This window comes from Pelodiscus sinensis, chromosome 16, assembly GCF_049634645.1.
Source record: "Pelodiscus sinensis isolate JC-2024 chromosome 16, ASM4963464v1, whole genome shotgun sequence".
In the NCBI taxonomy this organism is placed as follows: Eukaryota; Metazoa; Chordata; order Testudines; family Trionychidae; genus Pelodiscus; species Pelodiscus sinensis.
In genome coordinates, this window is record NC_134726.1 from 37,733,250 (window position 1) to 37,759,441 (window position 26,192).

At 49.6% G+C, this 26,192-nt stretch overlaps 2 protein-coding genes across 3 annotated transcripts in view; one reads left to right on the plus strand and one right to left on the minus strand.

Annotated features, from left to right (window-relative positions):
• Positions 1-13,710, plus strand: part of SYNGR3 (synaptogyrin 3) — a 45,174-nt gene extending 31,464 nt beyond the window's left edge. The window contains exons 3-4 of the mRNA XM_075899841.1: positions 546-688; positions 8,140-13,710. Of these exons, the coding sequence (XP_075755956.1) occupies positions 546-688; positions 8,140-8,349 (353 nt within the window). The 3' untranslated portion in view covers positions 8,350-13,710. The remainder of the gene's footprint in view (positions 1-545; positions 689-8,139) is intronic.
• The window catches only part of ZNF598 (zinc finger protein 598, E3 ubiquitin ligase), a 30,377-nt gene continuing 17,895 nt past the window's right edge, over positions 13,711-26,192 (minus strand). Inside the window, exons 6-13 of one of the 2 annotated variants that reach the window (XM_075899839.1) lie at positions 25,941-26,058; positions 23,714-23,755; positions 22,974-23,152; positions 21,208-21,289; positions 19,762-20,522; positions 17,903-18,038; positions 16,534-16,678; positions 13,711-15,913 (exon numbers count right to left, since the gene is read on the minus strand). In XM_075899839.1, the coding sequence (XP_075755954.1) occupies positions 15,569-15,913; positions 16,534-16,678; positions 17,903-18,038; positions 19,762-20,522; positions 21,208-21,289; positions 22,974-23,152; positions 23,714-23,755; positions 25,941-26,058 (1,808 nt within the window). In that variant the 3' untranslated portion in view covers positions 13,711-15,568. The remainder of the gene's footprint in view (positions 15,914-16,533; positions 16,679-17,902; positions 18,039-19,761; positions 20,523-21,207; positions 21,290-22,973; positions 23,153-23,713; positions 23,756-25,940; positions 26,059-26,192) is intronic. The other variant, XM_075899840.1, reaches the window with a different exon arrangement.

A 26,192-nucleotide genomic window follows, 5' to 3' on the forward strand; every position in this document is an offset into this window, starting at 1 on the left:
CCTCAGTCTGGGCACCTGCCGCCATTTCCACTAAGGGCAATCAGCTGCAGCTTTCCACCCAGAGGTGGCTGCATTAGAGAGGTGGGCGCAGCCATCTCTGAGCATGAGCGAATGTCCGCGTGACAGCCCGAGGCTGCGGCCCCGAGGGGTGAGAGCTGAGAGCTGAGCGCAACAGGGCTTCTTGTCAAGGTGGGGATTTCTAAGCTCTGGCTCTAGCTGTGTTTAAAACTCTTGGAGGGACTTTGAGATGAAAGGTGCGGGAGATACCCCCGCAGAGCGGCCCAGGATTGTCCAGCGGGGCTGGTGAGTCGGGGAGCCTCCGTTCTCGGGGGGCCCGTTGGAAACCTATCTCGCTTTAAGCTGACGCTCAGTAATTTTAGGCAGGGGATGAGACGTGGGAGTTGTCTGCAATAGCAGGGGATTCGATCCACCGACCTAGGAGGACCCTCCCAGTCCTACGGCCTGGCTTTCCGAGGGTCAGAAGGTCTGAGCTTCTCTCTGGGCACAGCCAGTCGACTTCATTAACGACCTTCCTTCCCTTGCAGGCTTTTGGTCCTTCCTGTGGTTCGTCGCTTTCTGCTTCCTGGCCAACCAGTGGCAGCAGACGAAGCCTGGAATAGGGGTGTCTCAAGGAGCAGATGCTGCCAGGGCAGCCATCGCCTTCTCGTTCTTCTCTATCATCTCCTGGGTGAGTTCAGGTTCCCGATGCTTGGCTGATCACAGACTCTGTGTGCGTGTGTCCGTGTCCGTCTGTCCGTCCCCCAGAGGGAATATCCAGAAGGGACTATTGCAGGGATGGGCAATAATTTTTGATGGGGTGGGGGGGACGCTCCAAGATTTTGGTAAGTGGTCACGGGGATGGATGGGCCTGGGATGGCGGATGGGTGCAGAAGGGAGCTCGGAGTAGGGGACTGGGGTGCAGGAGAGGGTGTGGGGTCTGAGAGGGAGTTTGGGTGGAGGAGGGGGTTGTGACCTGGGGCAGGGGCTTGGGGTGCAGAGCCCAGGAAGGGGTATGGTTACAGGAGAGAGTGCAGGGTCTGGGAAGGAGTTGTGAACTGGGACAGTGGGGTGCAGAGGGTTTGAGTGATGACTTGGGGCAGGGAGTTGGGGGGAGGGAGAGGCAGAGGTGCCAGAGGCAGGCCATGGTCTAAACAGGTACTTATCTAAACAGCTCCCAGCCGGCAGCCCTGCAGGACCCTGAGGCAGGCTCCCTGCCTGCTGCAGCCGCAGGCTGCTCAAAACAGCTGGCAGCTCCCTGCTCTGCTCCAGGTGCTGGGGAGGGAGGCTTTGCACCCTGCTCCCACCCCCAGCAAAATAGCTCAGCTCCCATTGGCCAGAAACCATCCAGTGGGAGCTAAGAGAATTAGCTAGGGAGCGGGGGCAGCACACGAAGCTCCCCCAGCGTCTGGAGCAGAGCCCCGGTGCGCAACCAGCCGCTGAACACAGCGTGGGGCTTCTCTGCGCCTGAGGGGCCCAGTGGGGCAGCCCGTGTCCCGCCCGTCCTCGACTATTGGCGTATTGGGCTGCAGCAGTAGGAGCACGGCTGGCAGATCGAGGGAAGTGGATATTCCCCTCTGTTCAGTATCGATGAGGCCACCTCTGGAGCCTTTGTCCAGTTTGGGGCCCCCGTCACAGAAAGGACGTGGGCGCATTGGAGCGGGTCCAGCGGAGGGCGACGAAAATGATACGGGGGCTGGAGCACATGACCTGCGAGGAGAGCAGAGGGATTTGGGTCTGTTTAGTCTGCAGAAGAGAAGAGTGAGGGGGGATTTGAGAGCAGCCTGCAACTCCCTGCAGGGGGGGTCCAGAGAGGATGGACAGAGGCTGTTCTCAGTGGGGGCAGAACGAGGAGCAATGGGCTCAAGTCGCAGTGGGGGAGGTCTAGGTTGGAGAGTAGGAAAAACGATTTCCCTAGGCGGGTGGGGAAGCGCTGGGCTGGGTTCCCTAGGGAGAGGGGGGAATCTCCATCCCTAGAGGTGTTGAAGTCCTGGCTTGACAAAGCCCTGGCTGGGATGGTTGAGTCGGGGTCGGTCCTGCCTTGGGCAGGGGGCCGGACTCGATGGCTCCTGAGGGCTCTGCCGGCCTGTGACTGCAGCACGATGCTCACTGCAGTGGTACGTGGTTACCACGGCGATGCTGCTCCTCCTCCTTGGTGTGAAGTCAGTGATGGCGCCTGCCCCCAGTGGCGTGAATGGCAGGACGCCCAGGGCCTCAGTGGAAATGGATCTGAGCCCTCAGCCCCCCGAGTGCCGGGCTCCTACCGATTTACCGAGTGCAGAGCGTGTGTCTCATTTCACTCGAGCGTTCCTGGGTGCGGCGGGAAATCATGGCTCTGATTCTCTTTCCTACCTGAGCTTCAGCAGGGAATATATTTAGGATTTTTTTAACTAAAAGAACAATTTGGGAGCAAAACAAATGTCCAGAGAGCAGCTGGCCTCGTTGTCTCAGGGACAGATTGGATATCCCCTCTGGCTTACGGTCTGGGGCCCCCCAAAATCAGTCGTGCCAGAGTGCAAGAGGATGAAACAGCCTGGTCACTAGAAACCTCCCCACGAAGCCCCAGAGAATGTCACCAGACCTGCGCTCACCGTCCCAGCTCTCCCATTGCTATTTCTCCTCGTTACTGGGAATTTCCGGGCCCTGATGAATCAAAACGCTGCCGTGACTCTGGGAAAAGCCGGATTTCTAGTCCTCCGGTGGCAGCATTTGAAGCTGTCGTTAAGACTGGCAGGGTTTCACCAGGTGGGGGAAGATGCCAGCTCTGTGTCTGCAGCAGCTCCTGCCACGGGGGCGGCGCAGATGGCGAAGGAGGTGTCTCTTTTCCAAGTGTCGCCAAACGCTAAGGCGGCCGGTGCCCATCCTGCCCGCTCGGGGTGGTGAGGTGGGAGCTCTGCTCGCCTCCATCCTCCCAGGCCCAAGTGCCAGCTGTGTCACGCTCACCCCAGCGTTCCAGGCCTGGGGCAGGGCCGTAGCGATTTGTCACCGGGCTTGGGACGGCTCTGTGAATGCTCAGCCCCACCTAGGACCAAAGCATGCGCAGCGCAAAGGGCCCAAAGGCGAGAAGCAGCGAAGCTCACAAGGGAAAAGAAAGAGGGAAACGAAATCTGATCTGAGCGCAGCAGAGCACCAGAAAGGGGAATTGGGAAATGTGATTTGGGGAACCGGGGCCCTGCTGCACGGAGAGAGTTTATAGGAAAGAAATAACTGCTGCTCGACTCTAGCGAAACCTCTAAACACCGATGAAACGTGTGGGCACTGGCATGGTTAACTTTAGGCAGGGGAATTCCAAACTTCCCCCGGCCGACCCGGGCCCTGCTTCCGGGGAACACCGGGCCCCACCTCCCACTGGAACTAGCGAGCAAGCCAGGAAACGCCATCCTCTCTGCGTCCACAGCGAGAGCTCGGTGTGGGGTTTGATTTAAAGAACCAAACCCCCAGCCCCCCAGAAATCCCTCTGGGCGACTAGCCCGACCTGCTGCATCCCGGAGAGGTGCAGCCTTCTAGTCGGACTCTCTCGCTACAGCAGCGCCAGACTTTACCGTTAATCATTTACCGACGGGTGCGGTGGAGCAGAGCAAGACCTCCCTGGGGGCTTTGGAAAATCCCTCCCTCACCTAGTACAGGCAGTCCCCGGGTTACGTACAAGATAGGGACTGTAGGTTTGTTCTTAAGTTGAATCTGTATGTAAGTCGGAACTGGTACATATTGTAGGGGAAACTCTAGCCAAACATTTCTCCAGAGCTCAGTTCTATTCTCCCACACCTCACTTCCCTCAGTCCTTTATTCCAGCTGACAGCGGGGGGTGTTGGAGCTGCCCAGGGGCATCCGTGGGGCCAATGGACCCAAAGCTGGCGGGGCGGGGCGCCTCCCCCACTGTCGCTGCCTCCCGCGGCGCGGGGGGGTGCTTCCCCTGCGGCGCTCGGGGCAGCGCCGGCTGAACCGCCTGTCTGGCGGCGCGTCTCGGCGGTCCCGCTGCCCGCGTCCTCCGCAGCGTGAAAAGCCGCTCCGCGTCCCCCTGGTCTGCTGGGGGGAAGCACCCCCCGCGCCACCGGAGGCGGCGACAGTGGGGGAGGCACCCTGCACTAGCTGCCCCCCCCCCCGTAACTAGGGATCCGACGTAAGTCGGATTGATGTAACCCGGGGACTTCCTGTAGTTGAACCCTCCCCTCCAGATGGACAGAAATTCTCCCCTTTCTGCCAGCTAGTGACTGAGGCTGCCTAAAGGCCCGTACGTGGGGGGGAGGGGAGCTGTGAGCAAAGGGTGCAAACACCCCCCCACCCCATAGTCCCCCAAGGTGTCGGCAGGAGCAGTGCACTGCCTGAGCCTCCCTCCCTCCCCCATGCTCCAGCCAGCTGGGGGAAGGCTGAGACTGATTTTCCCCCCTCTCCCCCAGGAGTGAGACGGAGGGCAGGGCTGGGACTCGCTCCTGGGGGAGGGGGATTACCCCCAGCCTTCCCCCGGCTGGCCGATGCAGGCGGGAGGGTGGCTCAGACAGAGGGGCCGGCCGGAGCACACTTGGGGAAGCATTGGAGGGGGGCGGGGTGTTTGCATCTTGGAATCCACATTTACAAAAAAAACACCTTCCCCCCAGAAATTCCTGTGTATGGGCCTGGGCTTGGTTTGTCATCTCTCCCCCTGAGGGGCGAGGGAAATGAAAGTGAAGCAAAGGGCACTTACTGTCACCGCACAAAATCAGGGATTAGCAGAAGTGAAAGGAAGGAAACACGCTATGAACAACCAGTGCAGGCCCAGTTCTCACCTCCTAGGCCCCCGGAAAGAACAGCCGCCCTCCGCGCAGGGAGTGGAGGCATCCTGGCACACGGCGGCAGGACGCGCGGAACGGAACTTGCCTGGCGATTTCCAGTCGCCCCCAAAGTGCCCCTCAGTTTTACGCCAGAGCCAGGCTGCATTGCAGGCCACACGCTGTCCAGCCGAACGCGGCTTTGCTTGCGAGACCTGCCGAGATCACAGCCCCGCAGGCAGGGATGAGCTGCGTAGCTTGTCTCTTTCGGGCGAGTCCTCTATCCGCGCGACTCTCCTCTGCAGCACGCCAGTCGTGTTGAACTGTCCTTTCCCCAGGGGATGGGCCAAATATGCCAGCCAAATTCATAACTGCCTGACTGAGACAAGCAGCGTGTACAGAAAGCTGATCTCAGACCCATCCCTTAGGGTGCTGTTGTTACCCACACAAATTTCTCTCTCTCTTCCACGCTTTAGGGACACACACCTTTCTTTACCCAATTCCTAGGGCTCAAGGTGCAACCCCGTTAATTTACACACCCACCCGTACCCAATTGCTGGGGAATTGTCAATACATAGAGAATAAGAATATTACTGTGTGGGGCTCTTCCAGTGGCTAAAGATCCTGCAAGCCCGCAGGAAACCACAACTGTATCACAATGTAACACCTGTAACCTTAGGTATGAATATGACTGTGATAAGAAAATCGTTAATCCATCCTATGTTACATTCACATTATGGCTACGTCTGCACTGGCATGATTTTCTGAAAATGCTTTTAACGGAAAAGTTTTCCGTTAAAAGCATTTTCGGAAAAGCGCTTCTAGATTGACAGGATGCTTTTCCGCAAAAGCACTTTTTGCGGAAAAGCGTCCGTGGCCAATCTAGACGCGCTTTTCCGCAAAAAAGCCCCGATCGCCATTTTTGCAATCGGGGCTTTTTTGCGGAAAACACTCCTGTGCTGTCTACACTGGCCCTTTTGCACAAAAGTCTTTCGGAAAAAGACTTTTGCCCGAACGGGAGCAGCATAGTATTTCCGCAAAAGCACTGACAATCTTACATGAGATCGTCAGTGCTTTTCCGGAAATTCAAGTGACCAGTGTAGACAGCTGGCAAGTTTTTCCGCAAAAGCAGATGATTTTGCGGAAAAACTTGCCAGTCTAGACACAGCCTTACAGTATATTGCACTGCCAGGAGAACAAATACGTGTTGAAGTGCAGCATAATAATGCAGAAATTACTCATGTACTAAAAGCTATTGCGGATGCAGGACATCACTCCTGGTGGGAAACACTATTAGGCTGGTCACCTTCTGCAAAAGGTGCGCTAAATAGAATGGTTCACCCACTGTGGTGATCATTGGAATCCAGTTGGCTTTATTAGTGCGTATAATCGCTCTGGCTTGCTGGGTGGAGAGAATTGTTCGACGGCTACAGGAAGCTGGCATGCAAAGTCAAATGAGGCCCTTGTTAGTAACGCCCAAGAGGCAAGACCAAGCTCAGCTAGTCTGGGTATTGGACTCCTGAAATAGTAATGACTGACAGCTTTGGGAAAAGCGTCATTAAGGAGGGGACGGTAACAATATGGTTTTTCTGTAACCACGATGCCAAATTGGTAGGCCTTCCTCTGCAGCCAGACTGAAGAGCAGCCATTCGCTGGAAAGCCTGGAGTCATCTACTCACATTCCATCTAAATTGCATTAAAATAGCGTCACCCTAGGCTGGAGAAGGCGACTTTGTCTTAATGGCCCCCACTGTCACCAGATACAGAAACAGAGCTCAAGCTGGGTAAAGAAAACTTAATTAACAGCTTTTTGTCTGGCAAGAAACGGTTGTGGGATCCTCGTGCTCTGATCATTGTCCTCACACTTTCCTATTGTTGGTCTGTGTGATCTCTGGCTGGTTTGTAACTGTTTCTGTCTGCTGGAGAATTAATTTTGCTAGGTGTAAATCAACCAAGGTGGTGGGGTTAGGTAATTCTGTTAGGGTCCGTCTACACTAGCCCCCTAGTTCGATCTAGGGAGGCTAATGAGGGCGACCGAAATTGCAAATGAAGCGCGGGATTTAAATCTCCCGCGCTTCAGTAGCATGTTCCCGGCCGGTTGCCATTTTAGAAATTGACTAGCCCGAAGTAACTGCCCGCGTCTACACAGGATTCCGAATTAAAGCCCTAAATCGCATTAGTTGTTATTCCTCTGCAGAATTGACCTACTTGCTGGGTTTGTGGGACCTGCCAAGATTTGACTCAGTCCAATGGCCCAAATTCTGCCGGCGGTGACGGCGCTACGAGCCCAGGGAAGGCTGCAGGGATTCGTCGCAGGAATCCAGAGCAGAATCTGGCCCTTAACAGCCCCAGCCTTTTTACTGCATATTGAGGCCAGGCGTGAAGGCTGCATAAATGTTAGTTTTGCGGATTGTTACATAGGTGACCTAGAGCAGTGGATCCCGATCTTTTTTATACCGGGGACCGGCAAACCTGTTCACAAACATTTGATGGCCTGGTAACATTTTATTTGCATATTTGCATATTCATTAGTCAAATGATGAATGTGCAAATCTTACCAGTCCACCAAAAGCAAGCCCCAGCCTCCAGAACCAGCACTAACCCCTGGAGTCCCCACCCATCCACTACCCCCCAGCCCCAGCCTCTGACCCACGTGCCCTTCATCCAATGCCAGCCTCCCACCCTCAGAGCCCCCCCTGTGCCAGCCCCCCATCCCAAATGCCTGGGCCAGCCCTTAGAGCCCCCCCCCCAGCAGCTCCCACCCCAGTACCAGCCTCCTGTGTCCAAAGCCCCATTGCACCCAACACTCCCAACCTCCCCGTGCCCGCCCCCAGTCCACAATATTAGTCCTGTCCCTGGAGCCCTCCCAATGCCAGCCCTGCCCTCAGAGCCCCCCACGACTAGCCCCACTCCCAGTGCCTGCCCCCTCCCCCCACCTAGCCCAGCTGCTCTAAGACTGCCGTGCCGGGCTCTGTGCCACCCTCCTGCCGCGCAGCAAAGCGCTCGCCCGTGTCTGGGAAGAGACTCGGCCCCTGCCCGGCGCTGATTGGCTGAGGTGAGACAGGACACGCCTCTCCCAACGGCTGCGGCAGGAGCGGTGGACCCCCACCCTGGCCCCTAGCGCCTCTGCAGCCCAGCAGCCAGAGGTCCACCGACTGGCAATTGGGAACTGCTGACCTAGGGCAGCTGACCCTCTGGGTATAGAGGCCAGGTCGCTAGGTCTGTAGGTGTTTGGCTGTTGCATGGTAGGATGGGGCTGATGCGTAAGGGGACCACGAGATGGGAGAAGGCAGGCGGGCCCCTGGCAGACGAGGGTGGAAACGTAAAACTGGGAACAGGCTGTTGTGACTGGCGGATGCCTTTACTAACTCGCTCTCCTCCCTTGTGCTCATTCCAGGTTGCCCTGACGGTGATGGCCATGCAGAGATACCACCTGGGGACTGACATGTCTCTCTTTGCCACGGATCAGTTTGCCCCTGACCCCAATACGGGCTACCCAGGCTACCCCACCGGCAGCGGCATTGAGAACACGGAAACCTATCAGAGCCCACCATTTACTGAGACCATAGACACCAGCCCCAAAGGTTACCAGATACCAACTTACTAAAGGACGGAGGGCCCAGCAAGGTCATGTACAAATAGACAAAGTCTCCTTATGGTGCAGTACAGTTATCTGGTTGATTGCAAGTGTATTAAGTACCATTTCCTTAATGTGGCGAGTCAGTGCTGGGTTACTTACTATTAGCTAGTTGTGCAGTGAATTCTGTACAGTCGTATTGGTTCTTGTCTTACCTGTCTAAGGGTTTTTTATAAAAGCAGTGTTCCCTCTAAGTGTCAAACAGAAGGAAGGTTGTTACTACACAAAGCGACACACGGGCAAAACACCACAATTCGCCGTGACTTCTTTGAATGCCAAACGTTAGCACTGAATTTTGTTGAGTGCCCAGGAAAGTAGACTTTAATTCTCCCAGTAGAAAACACAATAGCTGATGAGTTGATAGTTATCTTGTTCTTCCAGAGCTAACACAGAATTGTTCTCTGCTTTATAAACCCAGAGGGCAAACCCGCTCTCAGACCTTCCCCCTGCAAGAAGCCACGACAGAGCTTTCTTGTGCTGGAGTCTATGGAAAGTGCCAAATTTAAAAAGAAAAAAACCCAATAATCTCTGTGCTGTTTTTAAGTTCTGTGTATTTACTGTAATAAGAAGCTGAACAGATGTTACACACTTCAGGTTAGGGGTTACACATGTTTTTGCTTTATTTAAAAAACATTGAATAATCCAATCTCTTATCTGCTTCTACATTGTGACTATGGAGGATATTAAAATGACCGTTCTCGGCTTGGGTCTTTGGGGGAAAACAATTCTGCAAATGATTGTCTGCTAATTGGAAAGGCCACTTCTCGGTGGAAAATATGGTATGTTACAGTTTGACGCTTAGGTAATGTGTGTCAAACTGAAGAGTTTGCCAATTTACAGTGGGTTCCTAACAGTGAGATGGAACAATTATTTACTCCATATTTCAAAGTTGCCAACACAAGCGGTGTGGGTGTGTTAAAACAGTGACTCAACTTTAAAATCTAATCAATTGGAAAGCAGAGCCTGTTTTTTTTATATTAAAAGTGCCACCATCTGCCATTAACAGAAGCAAATAAGCTCAGGTGTGAATATATTATACTGCAGCCACTAGAAATATGTAACCATTCAGCTGTTATAAAGCAAGACTGAAAAGCCATTCAGGTTGATCGCATGTGAGCACAGTAAATGAAGAATAAACATTAACCCTGACCCCTCTCTTCAATTAATAGGAGAGCATATAAAATGTGATGGGGCAAATGCCCGAATTTTAGTGATCAGCTGTAAATTGTCTTATTTGACTCGAATGAATGTAAAACATACAAAACCCAGTAGACAGTCTCCCCCAGAAATATCCTGACCCAGATTATAGTCCCAGGTTAGTCAGCTGACCAGTAGTGGTGGCTTCGTTGCATTTTGTCTCTGAGGACAATCTACAAGGATAGCAGACACATCTGGATGAGATAAACATTGATTCTCCTCCTGCCAGGATGGAAGCATTGCTCTGTATTTGAGATTATCCATTGGTACCAAGGATCAATTTTACTTGGTTAATTTTTTTTATAGCAAGAGCCAGTTTAAAAGCGTATTTCTTGTTTGCACAGTGTGTGTGTGTTGATTTCTGATCTCAGATTTAGCTACTAGTTAAAATGACTTTCCCCCACTTTTCTTGTAGTAAAACAACAGTTTGTCATCACTAATGCGGCTCATTTCAACAGCTGTTCTTAGGGCAAATCAACACGTTAATGAACAGTGACACGTCGCCAGAAGCAGTTTCTGTCACTGACACCACGGAGTTTCTTGAACTCCTGACGATTCAGAAAGAATTAAAATGTTCATTACCAGGGAGTTGCAGTCCTGGCACCTGAAAGATGCCAGCTGAGCTGCCAGTGTCTAGAATAATAAACTCAGCAGGTTTTTCACATCACATTGACCAAACTATAACTTTTCCCTGTTCTGCTTCAGTCATGTTTGAGGCTGCTTGGAGATGAAGTTGCACCCAACCTACACTCCAGATGCCTGCACACATTTTTGCATCAGTCAGTCCCACTGCCAAATAGTGAAGGAGCTGAGGACAAAGCACAGACTGTTTCTCTGCTTTAAGCCACGTGCCTCCTGCCGGCCTGAAGCAGGGAGGTGTAACAGGCAAACTTAGGGAAGGCTGCGGTTGACAGGCAAGCCCTGAGAAATCCTCACAGTAAGAGGACGAAGAACATCGGAATCCCAGTACATTATACACCTAAATTAATTGCATGACCATCGTGCTTCTCTTGCTGGAAAAAATCAAATCAGTCTTGCTGGAAAAAATAATCAAATTATTTTCATACAGGGTACAGTCGAACTGTAGCAATATTTTCCTTAGAGGGAACACTGAAAAATTAGCAGCACAAAACATACTTGTGTTAATATTTTAGCAAAATGATAATCAATTTAAATGTTTACTTAAATTGATTGTACATGTGAGATGATGTTTGTTCAGTACACTGTATTTTTTCTAACTATTTACCTGTTCCGGAGTTTCCTTGTAACTGTAAAGAACTAAGTTCTGTCTGACTGCTAGAACTGTCTGACTAGTGGTGTGCATGTGCTAAATATTACAATATGAATGTAAGCACCTGAGGCCTACATTGCATTTTCTCTCTTTTCCCCCTTCCCCAAATGGAACACACAATGGATTTCCTCCAAGGTCTCTTACAGCAAGAGTAGTCAATGCAAAAAACAAATACAGCTCTAGAACTCCAGGTAGTCACTGGCCTGGAGGGCAGCAACCATGAAGTATTGCTTGGGGAAGAGAGGCAAAGCAAAATGTGGCTGTGGCTTAAGACCTACAGGCGTGAACTTCACCATTGCTCTCCTGAGCACCCCACTTTGTTTTCCAATCTTGGCTCAAACAGTCACTAGGTCTAATCGCACTTTTACTGCGGCCCCCTCGAGGAAGCGGGCTGCTGTTCAAGGTTTGGGGTGGTGGCTTGAGCCCCAAGGAAATTTGAGTGGCGGCAGGCTTAGAATCAGAGGCGTACAACGCTCTAACCTACTCAGTGAGGGACTACAGCCGTATTCACTCAGCTGAAAGGCCTGCTCTGTCTACTGCAGCCTGAAACCTTTCCCTGTCCCCCAAGGGTTCCACTCCCTGCTGTATCGGTGCTTAAGAGACTAAAAGCAAGTGCCACGTTCTAGCCTCAAAGCGGATCTGCCTTCCACATTAGGGAAGCATGGGGTAGTCATTGCACACCTAGCTACCCCTTCTAGGCAACCATGATGAATTTCAGCCACTCCCATAAGAGAAGTGTAATTAACGTGCTGGATCGCGCAAGTCACACCTGCCTTGGAAACAGTATTTACAAAACTTCTAAGGAAAGAAATGTTCTGGCATGTTTGCCAGCAGGTTGATGTTCCTGTTTCACTTTATTTTACTGGGTAGTAACATAGATGATTAGTCCTTAAAGAACCTTCTGAATTACTCAATAGGCTTAAAGGTAGCGTAAAGACATCTGACCTCACTGCAGCCAGTAAAGATACGTGCCTACCACTTGCATGAAATCCTGTTTCCAAGCAGTTTGCAAGATTCCAAGGTGTTCCCTGTGGCCATTTGAAGTGTCGCTAGTGCTGTGTATTAACTGTTGTGGGTCGCACATCTTCAGTGTCAGTGAATTGTGAAGTAGACTAGTGTACACAGCTACAGATGTAATTAAATATATTCTTATGGACTATGGCTAGCAAATTACTAAATGTCAGTGTAACAATTGTAGTACATTATTTGGGGGGGGAGGAGGGTTCACGTATTACTTCAGATCACCTTTTCATGCACGTCTTGCAGAATAGTATTGACTCTCCCCGACTTTGTTGTAAATTCACTGCGGTTCAGTAGATATTAGCTGCTTTTCTTGGAACGATCCAGACCAACTCTTATAAGCATGCCTGAATTTTGTTGTGAATTTGAGTGTCCTGCTACTCGCTCCCCATATGCTGTTTTTGCGGGCTGTTTAAATATATATTTCATAGTGTTCCCTAGAGATCTCTAAGAGCCCCGTAGACAATTTACCATACAGAGGGCCAGTGTATACTACTCTCAGGCTAGTTTGCTGAAAGCTTCTGCATAGTTAGTATAAAATCTGGGTATAAATAGAATTTAAAGTATATATATATATAATATCTCTCACATATGCCTTGCTGTAGGGTTGTTGTATATAAATTGCTCTGATACAGGATAGCTTGGTACAGCAACAAAGATGCATCTCTAGACCGAGGTTAACAAGCAAACAGCATGCTTTTGTGCCAGCGTCATTGTTGGTTTTGCATGTTCAACATTGTAGGGTTGAAAGTATGTTGGCAATGTCGCACTGAGGAAAAAGCATCACTTCCTACGTTTTCATTATTCCCAGTGAGGCAAGACGACATGATCAGCTGCGGTATAGTAGAGAAGTTGAGTTTTTTTCTTTGTCCATAACATGTCTTTGCAATAGTGTACAGCTTGGTCCCTATGCTAGCAATGTCACCACCATGGAATTAGGGTTTGTTTTTTGCACAGATGCTTTGAAGTAGGCCTTTTCCCTGGCCTCTCCAGTTAGTCCTTACCCTACTTTGCAGCTCTGTTGAAGATTAGTTCTTGTTACTACTTAGCACTCACTAGTCTAGCATGTACTTTTCCTGTTTTTCCTCGGGTCTGCATTCCCTGTAATTCACCCTCCCTCGTCTCCCACCACAGATCAAAATGTTAGTGCGTGCAGAGTATGGTTTAGTTTTTAAAGTTTGCCTGGATCCCACCTGCAGCTGCAGCGTGTAGATGAACTGTAGTCATCCCCCTCCGTAGCAGGGCAGCACTGATCACTCAGTCATTTCTGCGGCGTCGATATTTCTTTTCTGTAGAGCTACCTTACATTTTGCAAACTCACTTTTTGGCCTTTTTTCTACAGCGTGTGTGTGGGAAGCCCGTTAGCCCATGTCCGGTATATCTGTATTCATGGTACTTTAACAAACAGTGCTTCTTGGAGCCTTCCGTGTCACAAAACCCCTTACCACAAGGCTTAAAAGATGGCCTTTTAATGCACCAACTTGAAGCCCAAATTTAGCTGCCTGTATTTTGTTGCAATATGCATTTAACCTCAGATTCTTTAATCGTTTTTATTATTGAACTGATACCAAATGTGGTTTGCGAATTTAATTTTTTGCAGATACCTCTTTACAAGCAGACCGCTTCAAAGAGTTGCAGTTGTCAGTAATCTTACGTGCATTGTAGTATAGAGTGGACTATGTCTGGGAGTAAATAAAAATGTTTACAATTTTTGTATTGATCTTTTGAAAGAACAATGTGTGATTATGTATTTTCGGTGTCCGTGTACCAACTGCAACTTATTTTCAATAAAGATTTAAAAATGAGTAGACTTGGCCCAAAAACTCCAATAATACTTTATTTAATCATGTGAGCACATGGAAACAATGAACCTGCATCAGCAGATCCATGGGTCACTCCAAGGAAACTTGCAGTAGCGCTTCAAGTTCTCTCGCCCCTAAGTGGGGACTATGTAACTGTTTGCTAACACAGAAGAAACTAACTGAAAATAAAGGAAAGACAGAAGATGCTCCTTCAAAGAATACGCATTTCATCACCTCTGAATGTCACAAACCAAATGAAGAGGCATGGAGAAGGCAGTTTACATACACAGGTCAATCGCTTACAAGTATCATGGGCAGTTAACATCAGAACAGATAAGCATGTAAGTGCTTTCACAGTAGAAGTACTTTTTAATTGTGATAGCATGACCAATGTAAAAATGCCAAATTCTATTGCATGGGAAATAGAGATTTGAAACTTAGGAATAATCATTTGAAAACATTACCCTTTGCTATGTATACATGCATAATATACACAATCATGCAACAAGATATACCCCTTAGAAAAATCATTTTTCCTCCCTTGTTTCAGGGGATATAGCCTGGCCCTGTGAAGAATGGTACAAGATCAGGTATTCAAAGATACCCTGAGTTATTTGAAAAGAAATAAAGCACAGATAGTGCCCTCTGGCATCAAGCAAAATCAATAATAAATGAGAAGGAAAAGATCATTCATTTCTGTAGCCAAGACTAATGCTTCAACAGCTCAGACTCAGTTTCATAAAAGTGCTGCTTAAATAAAAGCAGGGTCTTAAAGAAATTCAAATTAATTTCTATTCTTGTGTGTTAAAAATGAAATGGGGTCTACCATGACCCCAAGCTACAGCTTGGAACATGCACGGCAGGAAAGTTTGACACGCCCTTGGTATTAAAGCTGCTTCAGATGATTAACAGACCCTCCCCAGACCCTAGAGTTGGGACTGATGGATGCAACCTCCAGACCGTTGTCACCCAGGGAGTCCTAGGAAGTAACACACTCCTACAATTCTGAACAGCTTATCCTCGGCAGTGCAGACCACTGTAAACAGATACATGCACTTAAAGGCACTGCAGAACAACAGACTGGTCAGCGACCAGCAGCATTTCATGTCCCACTACGCTGTTTGTTTGGCGCTAACGCCATTAACGCACCCAAGAAATCAAACCTGGCAGTTAAGTAAAATGATGGGGAACAAAATGCCCTTTGCAAAGCATAAAGCTTTGAACACTACTGGTCTCCATGCCATACTGCAAAGGAAGTTTCTTCGAAGAACACAATTACATAGAAGGTCAGAGGCAACTTCAACTCGCAGGTTTAACTAATCAGAGAAGGATCAGTCCAATTCAAGTAGAATCATTATTTCAGCTTTCAACTAGGAATATTCTTTGCTTATAAATAGCCAGGTGTTTGTAGCATACGTTTTAATGGTCTTATTCACCAAAGTAGCAGCTTCCATCTCTCTCCCTTACTCTGCCCCAGTTACCTCCCTCACTCTTTGTGGCCAAAAAGAGAGCGTATCAGCTATAACCAGAATATGAACTATAGCGCTGTTACCGCCAATAGCAAGGATACATTTCCACTGGTTCGCTGTAGTGTCTTGCATGGTAGAAAGTGGCCGTTTGCCTGACAGACCTGCAGCATTAGCCTGTTTCTAATGAGGTGTTCGGGAAGCTAACATTGTGGGTGTTAATTAGATACAGGTGCTAGTCCAATGATCTCTTCATACAGCACTTTCAAGCCGGGCTGCACTGAACAGCCTCCCATGCTAACCCGCATACGACTACCCAACTGGCCTGCACAGCTGGCCGCACGACACTGTCAAACCTTGTTCCAAAAAGTGCACATTTAAGAGTGAGCCTGGTTTATTGGTCTTCGTGGGAGCTAACTGATGATTCTGCTGATTGCTTGTAAGGAAGGGAATTCTTCATCCTCAATATGCAAAGCTTTGTGGGAGGCTAGGTCCTGCGGCATCAGCACTTGCTGACAGGTCGGACAGATGCTGCAGTCCAGCTCAGAAGAGTCCATTTGCCAGACATTCTTCTTGTTCTTTTTGGGTTTGATGGGGCCTTGTTTCTCCTTGACTTTGAAGTCATTGTGAGCAGAAAGCAGCTCTTGCTGCTTAGCTGCGTCTGGCAACAGCACCAACAACTCATTAAAGATTTTCATGAAGTTCTCTCCAAGTAGTTCTCGGCAGCTTTGGTAATACTGCGCCGCAGAAATGAGCCCCTTCAGGTCAGAGAGAATCAGGACGATTAGCAATGAAGAGAGGCGGCTGACCGGGGTGAAATTCATCCCTCTATACCTCTAAGCCAGGGGTGGGCAATAATTTTCATGGGGGCAGGGAGGGACTTCACAAATTCTGGCACATGATCTCGGACCAGCTCTGGGTCCCCCAGAAGGGGCAGGGCCTCAGGCAGGAGGCTGCAGAAACCGTGCGAAGGTGAAAGAGGGACAGTGTGTGTGAAACAGACTGTGTGACACATTGAGTGTGGCAGTAAGTAGGTGTGTGTGTCACAGACTGTGTGTACAGGGTGGGGGGCACCCTGACTTCAGCACTCCCCTCCTCCCCCCACTCTGCACAGCTAGCAGGAGAATCCTGGGAATAGCTCAGCTGCAGGACGGAACAAGGTTTGGGGGAGGGGGGGGCGGGAGAGCTGGAAGTCCGCACATCTACTAAACAGCTGGGCAGGCCGGAGAGGAATGCTTGGCAAGATCAGGCCCGCGGGGCCAAATTTGCCCACCCCTGCTCTAACCACTCAACTTCACTGTTCATCTTTTGCCACAATGCTCAGTGAGCGGACTACCGAGTAGGACTTCAAATACATCCAAGCGTTTCCACCACTTACCTGTCTGAACTGTCCAGAATGAGTTTTAAATTTATTGAATCTGGATTCATCGCTTTGAAGAAATTCCTTTATAGACTGTATTAACTGAATGTTCCTCTGCTGGAAATTGTCAGGCACCAAATAAGCTCCTCGACAGGGTTTTGGCCTGCATTTGGAAAGGAGGCAAATTAACACCCTGTGCAATAGAAAGACTGAAACACGTGTTAGATTGGTTCCAATGACCCTTGGCAATCTCTCCCCATGGGGTGTGCTATCGCGTCACCCAATTACACGGGGTCCTCCCCTTAGCAACATGAGACAAGGAGATGCTGGAAGGGTATCCCCTAAGGATTACAATTCTTGCTCAGATCTTCCTGGATGGGGAGAACACTTCAAATGAAAGTTTAGTCTATTCTGGATCCAAACTGGCCTGCTCTGAAACACGTGTCTGAACCTGTGCCTACTGGTACAAGGCACACAGGCCTGGTGCACACTGGGAGCAAAGAGGAGCTATATACAAGAGGAGACATCTGCATGCGGATGATGGTTATCACGTTAGCAACCTCAAAGGGACACAAACACCTGCCTCGCCTCCCATCCCACTGCAGACATGGCCAAAGAGACCCACTTTGGAAAGATCACAAGCAAGAGTGGCATTGACAGGCTATGAGTATTTTATCAATTCCCCTCCCAAAAGCTGGGTCTGGTCTTCAGACAAATCTTTCAGTCTAGGAGCAGGTGAGAACCAGCAATCCAGTACAAGGCAGCAGCATATTTCAGCTCCTACAGGGGAGGCAAATTCACGACCATACTTCTTGCTCCAGCAAGGAGGATTCTGACACACCAATATGGAAGCAGAATGGAGAAAGGAGAGTAGATCGGAAACCTGATCCAACCTACTGTCCACCCTGTCCGTCAGCTGGAACCTCCGCAAACCCCGGCAAGGAAAAGCCCACTTTCAAAGGCAGCTTGGTTTTTACAAAGAAGGGGTGTGGGTGTGTTATGCAGGGAATTGTCACGTTTGTGCAACCCCAGAAGGGGACAGCTTTCTCTGGCAGCAAGCCAGGCTTCCCTGGGCGCGAGGCAAGGGTTTGAGGATTGCTCGGTGGCGGGTTAAGGAGAAATGTGAGGGCGTCTCAGTTGTTGAAACATGCTGCTCCTGTTCAGATTTGATCGGATTCAGTAACTGTCACCCCCCCTCTACCCAGCACCCTGAACCTGACTCCCAGGCGCTACACGAGAGATCTGAATTGGGTCCTTGCTGTCATCTCCTGCTGGCCTGGGCCAGCCCATCGCCCCAAAGCAGCAGGCAATATTCAGAAGCCCTAGCTGGAGGGATTGAGAGGCAGACTGTGCAAAGTACCATCAATTCTCAACGCGTTTTACTTACTCATTGGGCGATGCAGTGACAGGGTCAGAGACACTGGTGGATGGAACAACAGTAAAACCCGGAGGTGGTTTACTAACAGGCGCTGGCAGCCCTGGGGGCGGAGGGGGATTCTTCAATAGTGCCACGGAGTTAAACCCTGGATTAAAATAGCACAGAAAGGGGAGGAAGTTAGTGCACAGTCTATGCTACACAGCCCCCCCTCCCCCGTTCTCCCCCCCCCACAAGCCCGCAGAGAGGATGCATTCCCAAGCAGCAGGCACCAGTGCATCTGAAGGGATTGATCTGCTGCTTTACAAGCCACGGATGCAGGACACCCCAAGAATTGCTACGAACTGGCTGTTCGGACACAAAGCCAAAGCCCTCGCTATTGATTTACTGCTCCCAGCAGAAAGGGCAGTATCGGCCCGGACCGGTGGAAAACACGCTGTTACAGAAGGGACAGACTGGCCAGGTGGCAGCTTTCCTAGCCCTGAACCACGCAGCCTAATTCCTCAGCCGGCTGCCATCTGGCGTCCCCCCTCACAGAGCGCTACGCTGCCATCTTCTGGGGTGTTGCCACCTTCACGAGATGCAACGGCACCGTGCTGCGACGGGTGTAGGAGACCCCCCGAACTAGGGCAATAGGCTCTCTGATTCTTCCCTGCCCTTTGGGTCATCCTTCTGCTCTCGCAGAGCTCGCAGCACGAGCGTTCCACTCTGGAGGCAGGAGGGTGGTTACGAGTGAAATGCCCTGTTAGCTACGCACACAGACGACAGTAAACTACCCAATTTGAGGGGTGTTGTGTTACTAGTTACACCCCTCATAGCAGCACGAAAAGCAAGGGCATTCGACCAGTGTAAATCCAGAGTAAACAACAGACCAAGCCTACGTGGATTTATTATTTATTGCCAGGCTGCGCCCCGGGTTCACTACACTCGCCTACCCCCGTCTCTGGCCACTTTTGCTTTCGTGGCTAGATAGTGCGATGACATCATCTGTCACCCATGGCGAAAAACCTTTATCATGTGTAGACACGCACTGATCATGCTGCCAGGGACTGGTCTCACACAGCAGAAAGACAGTCTGTCCCTTTGCACGAGAGCTCCCTAACTAGCCCTTGGCACACCCAAGTGCACACACACGCCTGGTGTGACTCATCAGACAAGCAGTGGTGTTTAGAGCAGCGATGGGCAACCGAGGCTAGTGAAGGGGCCGCATCAGTTGTCCCCTTGCATCTCAATGGGCCGCCCAATTGTAATCAAGCCGGTGTCCCGGGCGAGGGTAGTTTTGCTCTCTGCACCCGCGTCCCCTGCATTTGCAGGGCGCGTCGACTGACTGGTTGCACTTTGATGGGACACAGAGGGAACGCCCGGCTCTCAGATAGCGTCGTGGGGAATCAGCACGCCCCTCACTTCACTTGCCCTTGCTTTACCTCTGCGTCACTTTGGTAATAGCGACAGGAAAAAAGTGACGTGGACAGAAACCAGCGGAATCCAGCAACCCTGCATGTGGGCAACAGCAAACGAACCGTGTTGCAGGCTACACGTAAAACCCCGATGGGCCTCTTGTGGCCCCCAGGTTGCCCACTACAGGTTTAGAGGCTGGCTGCTCATCTACAGCCCCCAACGGCTCTGCTGTGGAACGAGACAGGTCCCAACATTTCAATGGCGTTTTAATGGGGCGGGGGGAGTTCAAACTGCTCAATGGGGTTTCGTTGGGCTAAATGTTGCTACTTTACTCTCTCGCTCAGTGAACTACAGGAAACTGGCCCCATTTGAAGAGTAATACCCATCAAAACCCCTCCTCTCTCTGGCACGTTTCACACACCCCGTTTCTCTGAGGTACAGTCAGAATGGGACTGACTTTCTGCAGGGGTTACCTGGTGGTGGCAATCTAGATGGTCCCAAATTCCCGAGTGCTGGGAAGTCTTCCTGAGATAACGGACACTGGTTAGTCACTGGTGGCTTTTTAAGGCCAGGGGGCTCTTTGGATGCACTACAGATTGCTACTGGTTTTTCCAAGTGCCCGTTCACGACATCTGTGGTTGCGTCAGGCAGCTGCAGATTTGCAGGCACACATGGAGTCTGCTCAGCTTCCGCCAGTTGTTCCGAAGTTGCTGTGGGAGACAAGGTCTCCTCCAGCTGAGGGGATGACGCTCGTTGCTTCTCGACGCCCATCTTCTTTTTCTTGCTCACTTTAGTGAAAGTCTGTAAGGTGGAAGCTGCCAGCAAGGAGGAGACGTCAAACATCGTCGGCGTATTTCTGATCTCCTGGGTTGTCAAGCCACTGCCACCGTCTTCGTCATCGGAGGGGGAGAGTTTACTGCTCTTCCTGCTCCCTTTACTGCTCTTCGAGGGAGCTGGTTTTTTGGCTAGCTGGCTTGAACCGGAGCTGAGGGAAGGGACAGCTTTCACTGCGGTTTTATTGGAGCCATTGCTCCATGCAGACGTGAGGTTCGTCACCGTTTTAGCATTAGGCCTCATTCTGGACACCAGAGCTGGAAAATCCTCCTCTTGAAAGGCTGTTTTCTTGGCCGCAACCGTGTACGTTAAAGACGCCCCAGAAGCGAGGGTGGGTGCGGCAGAGGAAAGGCTCGGGAAGTCTTCTTCCTTCAGCTTGACAGCTGCTGGCTGAGCCAACCTGAGGGACGGGAAAACAACACCGTGTGCAGCAGTCACCGAGCCAGGACAGAGGAGGCACCAAGCCACCGGGCAGAAAGAGCTCAACATCTAAGTGCAGTTTCCCCTCAAAAATACCACCGCTTAGAGGAGGCATTGAGACTCTCAGGCAATTGGAGATAAAATTCAAATGCAGGTGTGCTTACAAGCAAGTTGCATGTTACAAAAGCCCTCCCGCAGAGATGTCACATTGCAAGCCTAGTGGGACTTCTAGGCCCGGACGTGGGACTTCTAGGCCCGGACGTGGATGCTGCCTTATCAGGCTCGCATTTCGTACACAGCAGAAGCAATCGTGGGCATTAGAGGGGCACTCCGGTAGCCACCAGCTTTGCAAGGGTCACCTGGTAGCCCTGTTAGACCCACCACGGCTTCAAGGGAAGTTATTCCGTCACGCTCCCCTCTCTACATGCTGGCTCTCGACTGGAGATAAGAAACTTGTCTGAAGCAACCTTTAGAATAGATCAAGCAAGCCTGAGGGAGCGACAGCCTATGCCACTGAGGCCATGTGGGTAGAATGCATAGCCAGAATCTGGGGTCAGCGGTGTAATTTCTCAGAAATAATTTAACTTCAGCTTCTCTGCAGAACTCAGACCCCAGGTGAGCCCATGACCCAGCCTTCATTTTGCTATGATCTTGCCCAAACTTACCGCAGCAGAGGTCCTGCGGCTGAACCAATCGCTGGAAAGTCATCTTGGCTTAAAGCACCATTAGCAGCTGCTTCTTTGGGAACTTTGAGAGAAAGACCAAAGAAAAGCTTTTAACTCAGCCCTGGAAGCCACTAACCTGCGTCAGTGCACCCAGACTAGTTCTAATTTGGCACTTTATGCTGCTCTTCACTGGGATACTTTAATCCAGAAAAACGCACAAGCACTTGACACTACTGTCAAACTGCACTTTTCCATTCTGATCAGTACATGTGCTACTGTGTCACCATGCCCCAAGTTTATATCACAGCATGTTAGCTATAGTCAAGAACAGTGACAGGAAGCCACTGGGTTGTTTAGGACAGGTTTGATTCTTGACTTCAAAATAATTATGTTAAATGCCATATAAATCTTCCATGTATTTTATGATCCTGCAGTTCACGAGCCCTTGAACATTTTCCATAGTAGGGAAGGCTCAAATCTCCACAAGGATCAGTTGCACCTGCTTTCAAGGCCTTTCCATTCATAGTCTTACTTCAGTTGGTTTTATAATATTTATTTTAATTCATGCAACAGGAACGTTTAACGCCTGTTACAAAATGACATTAACACACCAGTACTTAGTCCAAAATGGCCTCACTTGAAAAGTACCACATGGGAGGCCTTCGCTGTCTGATTCTAGTGATTTGGACGCCACGGCAGGATGTTGCAAACTTTGATTTGATTCTATTCGGCTTAGGGATGTGAACAACTAGTCAGAAAGAGGCAGCCGGGGGGAGGAGAGGAAACAGGTGATTCTTCAAAGCAGCAGCACCGCATGGAGCCCGGGGCCAGACCCTGGGCTCCACATGGCACTGCCACTTTGAAACGCCACGTGCAGACTGGGGCCAGCTGGGGACTCCCCTGCTAACGCCGGGCTGCATGCGGCGCTGCTGCATTGAAACGCCACAGGGAGCACGGGGCTAGTGGGGGATTGCTTGAGTCCCTTACTAGCCCTGTGCTCCCTGCAGCGCTTTCACCTTTCAAGTGTAGCAACAGCCCTGGGACTGTTGCTACATTTCAAAGGCGGAGGTGCCCTAGTGGACTAATTGAATAGTCGACGTAAATTGCACCCACTATCCAATTAGCCCAGGGGTGGCCAAACCATTCTGGGCACAGAGCCAAGATAGCAGTGGATCCAGTGCAAAGAGCTGGGGCAAAGTTGTCGAGGGGAAAAAAAAAAAAAAAAAAAAGCCTCTGCCCCTTTAAGAAAACGCATTTAAACGTGTTTTGAGGCTTTTTGACCACAGCAGGCTCCTGACACCATCTTTAAGTCTACATCTTTTATGGCCATGCTGGATGGCTCCCCTGCCCAGGTCGGCACAGGGAGCCGGGAGGAGAGGGCCGTTTTTGGGGAGACTGCTTACGAGCCCCCGGGGGAGAGGGGAGGGAGGGAGAGGTAGGAGGAGCTGCATGCGGATCATAAACCTCGGGTTGGCCATGGCTGAATTAGCCGATTAATTTAAATTTAACATCCCTAATTAGGCTGTACAGCAAGTCACATATATTTTGGTTGTTCCTATTTAAAATGGATCTGGGCAGAAATACTTGAACACAAGGCTGGAATCCCAAAGCAAGGAATTACACATGGACGTGTTTCAAGGTAGGCTAGCTGGGTAGGTCTCTAATGGCCAAAATCAGTGGTTTGCCGTGTGGGCCATAACCAGTCACACCTTTTACCCATGACATTTGGAACTCTCTCCAGCCCGCAAAACACACATGTAACTAACCTGTGGCTTCATTTGAAGGCTTTGGCACTCGCTTAGTGTTGGACACTTCTGAGTCCTTTGATTCTTCTTTTTTACCTCGACTGACATCTTCTTTATCCTCTACTTGTTTCTTTTCTTCTTGCCGTTTTGCTGCCATTGATGCCCTAACTGCTGCTGCAACATCTCGGTCTTCTTCTTCCCTGTCGGACAGGACAGGGTTTTGGTAAACTAGACAGAACGAGTGGGCCTGAAAGCATTTTTGTCTCACACCACCCTTCACCTTCAAATGTCACATTCAGACCACTTTCTGTCAACTGCCTGCTGCTGCCACCTGCTGGGAAAGGTTGCAACTGACCCTCATCGTCATTCATCCAATCACACCCAGGTTCCGCTGTAGTAAACCAGGAACCATTCACTTTTCAATTCTACAGAGGGCGATAGCCAGTATCGGAGCACAGCAGAAACCAGGATGACAATATCAGAGATGGATGGGACCACTGCGCTCCCCCATTCATTTCCAACGTAGGAAACTTTGGGTAATATGGTTCATCGTGAACTTCCAACACATGCAAGATCCACATGCAACACACCAACATATACGGTGCTTGGAGATGGATTGTTCCAGTGAAGTTACCAGTAACAAAGGCACCACAGATGGCCCAACAAGACAGAAAAAAATAGACGTAGAATTGGTAGGTATAAGCTCTTAGATATCGTGTAGATGAAAGGAGATAAAGTGCAGTTTAATTTCGATACTTAACCCTCTTCTTTTTCCAAAGCACTCAGTCTGACCAACCAGAGATCTGTTAGTTCAATAAAAAAAAGTATGGCCCTCAAAACAGGAATTTAATGACTGGCCAAACCTAAAGAGGTCTGCTACACCTGTAAAGAATCTTAGAACTGGAAAGGACTTTGAGAGGTCATCAAGTCCAGTCCCCTGCCCTTGCAGCAGGACCAAAAACCACGCAGATCATCCCTGATAGGCGTCTGTCTAACCTGCTCTTAAATATTTCCAGTGATGGAGATTCCACAACCTCCCTAGGCAATTTATTCCAGCGTTTCGCCACCCTGACAGTTAGGAAGTTTTTCTAATGTCCAACCTAATTCTCTCTTGCTGCAGTTTAAGCTTCTTGTCCTAGCCTCACAGACTAAGGAGAATATCTTTTCCCTCCTCCTTGTGACACGTTTTTAGGTACTTGTAAGCTATTACCATGTACCTAAAAGGTTATTAAAAGGCATGTCAGTTTCTTCAGAAAATCCTTAAGACAAGTTCAGAATGAACGCAATGATCTTAAGGCCAGAAAATTCCCAGTTGCACTAACCCACCTGTTGGAGAGTTTAGGAGAGCTATAAGATTACAATGTTCAACTCCTTTGACAAGTGCAGAGAGTGGAAATTTCTCATAAAATAGTTTTGTTTCACTGTGGGCATGCGGAGTCCAGATTTCTAAGGAAGACTAATCACAACCTTATCTAAGAAGTTGGTACTGCAGTTCTCACTTGCCCCCACCCACCCACCAATACACCATTCCAGAGCTGGGACTGGAAAAGGAACCTCAATAGATCCTCTTATCCGGTCCCCAGTCCTCGAGGCAAGACTAAGTAATAACCAGACCATTCCTGACAGAGGTTTAAGAACAGATTAGACTAAACTTCCCATGATGGAGATTCCAGAACCAACCTGGGCAATTTATTCCAGTGCTTCTCTACCCTGACAATTAGGAATTTTTCCTGATATCCAAACAAAACCTCCTTTGCTGCAATTTAAGTCCATTGCTTCTTGTCCTAGCCTCACAGGTTAAGGAGAACAATTTTTCCTCCTCCTCCTTGTAACAACCTTTTAGATACTTGAAAACTTATACCCGCCCCGCCTCCCCCCCAGTCTTCTCTTCTCCAGACTAAACAAAATCAATTTTCCCCTCTTTCCTCATAAGTCATGTTTTCTTGACACCACACTCCAGCTGAGGCATAGCATGGTGTGGAACAGAGGAATGACTTCTTGTGTCTTGCTCATGACACTCCTGTTGATACATCCCAGAATTATGTTCACTTTTTTTTTTTTGCACAGCATCACTCTGTTAACTGCTATTTAGGTGTGATCCACTAAAACCCCTAGATCCCTTTCCACTTCTTCCTAGGCAGTCATTTCCCACTTTGTATCGTGCAACTGATTGTGCTTCCAAAATGCAGTAGTTTGCATTTGTCCTTTTCTGAATGTCATCCTATTTACTTCAGACCATTTCTCCAGATCATTTTGAACTTTGATCCTCTCTTCCAAAGCACTTGCAACCCCTCCTAGCTTGGTATTGTTTGCAAACTTTGTAACTCTTTGTAAGAATATATTATTGTGAGCAAGACACAAGAAGTCATTCTTCAGCTCTACTCTGCACTGTTTAGGCCTCAGTTGGAGTATTGTGTCCAGTTCTGGGCACCACATTTCAAGAACGATGTGGAGAAATTGGAGAAGGTCCAGAGAAGAGCAACACAACTTATTAAAGGTCTAGAAAACATGAGCTATGAGGGAAGATTGAAATAACTAGGCTTGTTTAGTTTGGAAAAGAGAAGGTGGAGAGAGGACATGATAGCGGTTTTCAGGTATCTAATGGGGTGTCAGAGGGAGGACGAGGGAAAATTGTTTCCTTGGCCTCTCAGGATAGGACAAGAAGCAATGGGCTTAAACTACAGCAAGGGAGGTTTAAGGTTGGACATTAGGAAAAACTTCCTAACTGCCAGGGTGGTTAAACACTGGAATAAATTGCCCAGGGAGGTTGTGGAATCTCCATCACTGGAGATATTTAAGAGCAGGCTGGACAGATACCTAATCAGGGATGAGCTTGACAGTGTTTGGTCCTTCCATGAGGGCAGAGGACTGGACCTGAAGATCTCTCGAGGTCCCTTCCAGTTCTAGTGTTCTACGATTCTATGATCATTTAAGAGAGAAACTATTTCACCTTCAACAGTAGGTTCTCGGGCACACTGTGCTACTCACCTCTTATATCTCCAGCTCCCTCTTCTGTTTTGCTGCCCTCCTCGGAGTCCTGATCTCCCGCCTCGGCCTTGCCTGTTATATCTGTCGATTTCTTCATAGTCCTCTCCACCTACGACACCTGATCAGGAGACATGTCCCATCATTCTCAATTATTTTTCTAATTTAACATAACACAACACCCTAGCTCCACAGATGATTCTGAAAGCCACGGACCTTTCCTGACATGCAGTCAGCAGCCATGATTTTTATAGA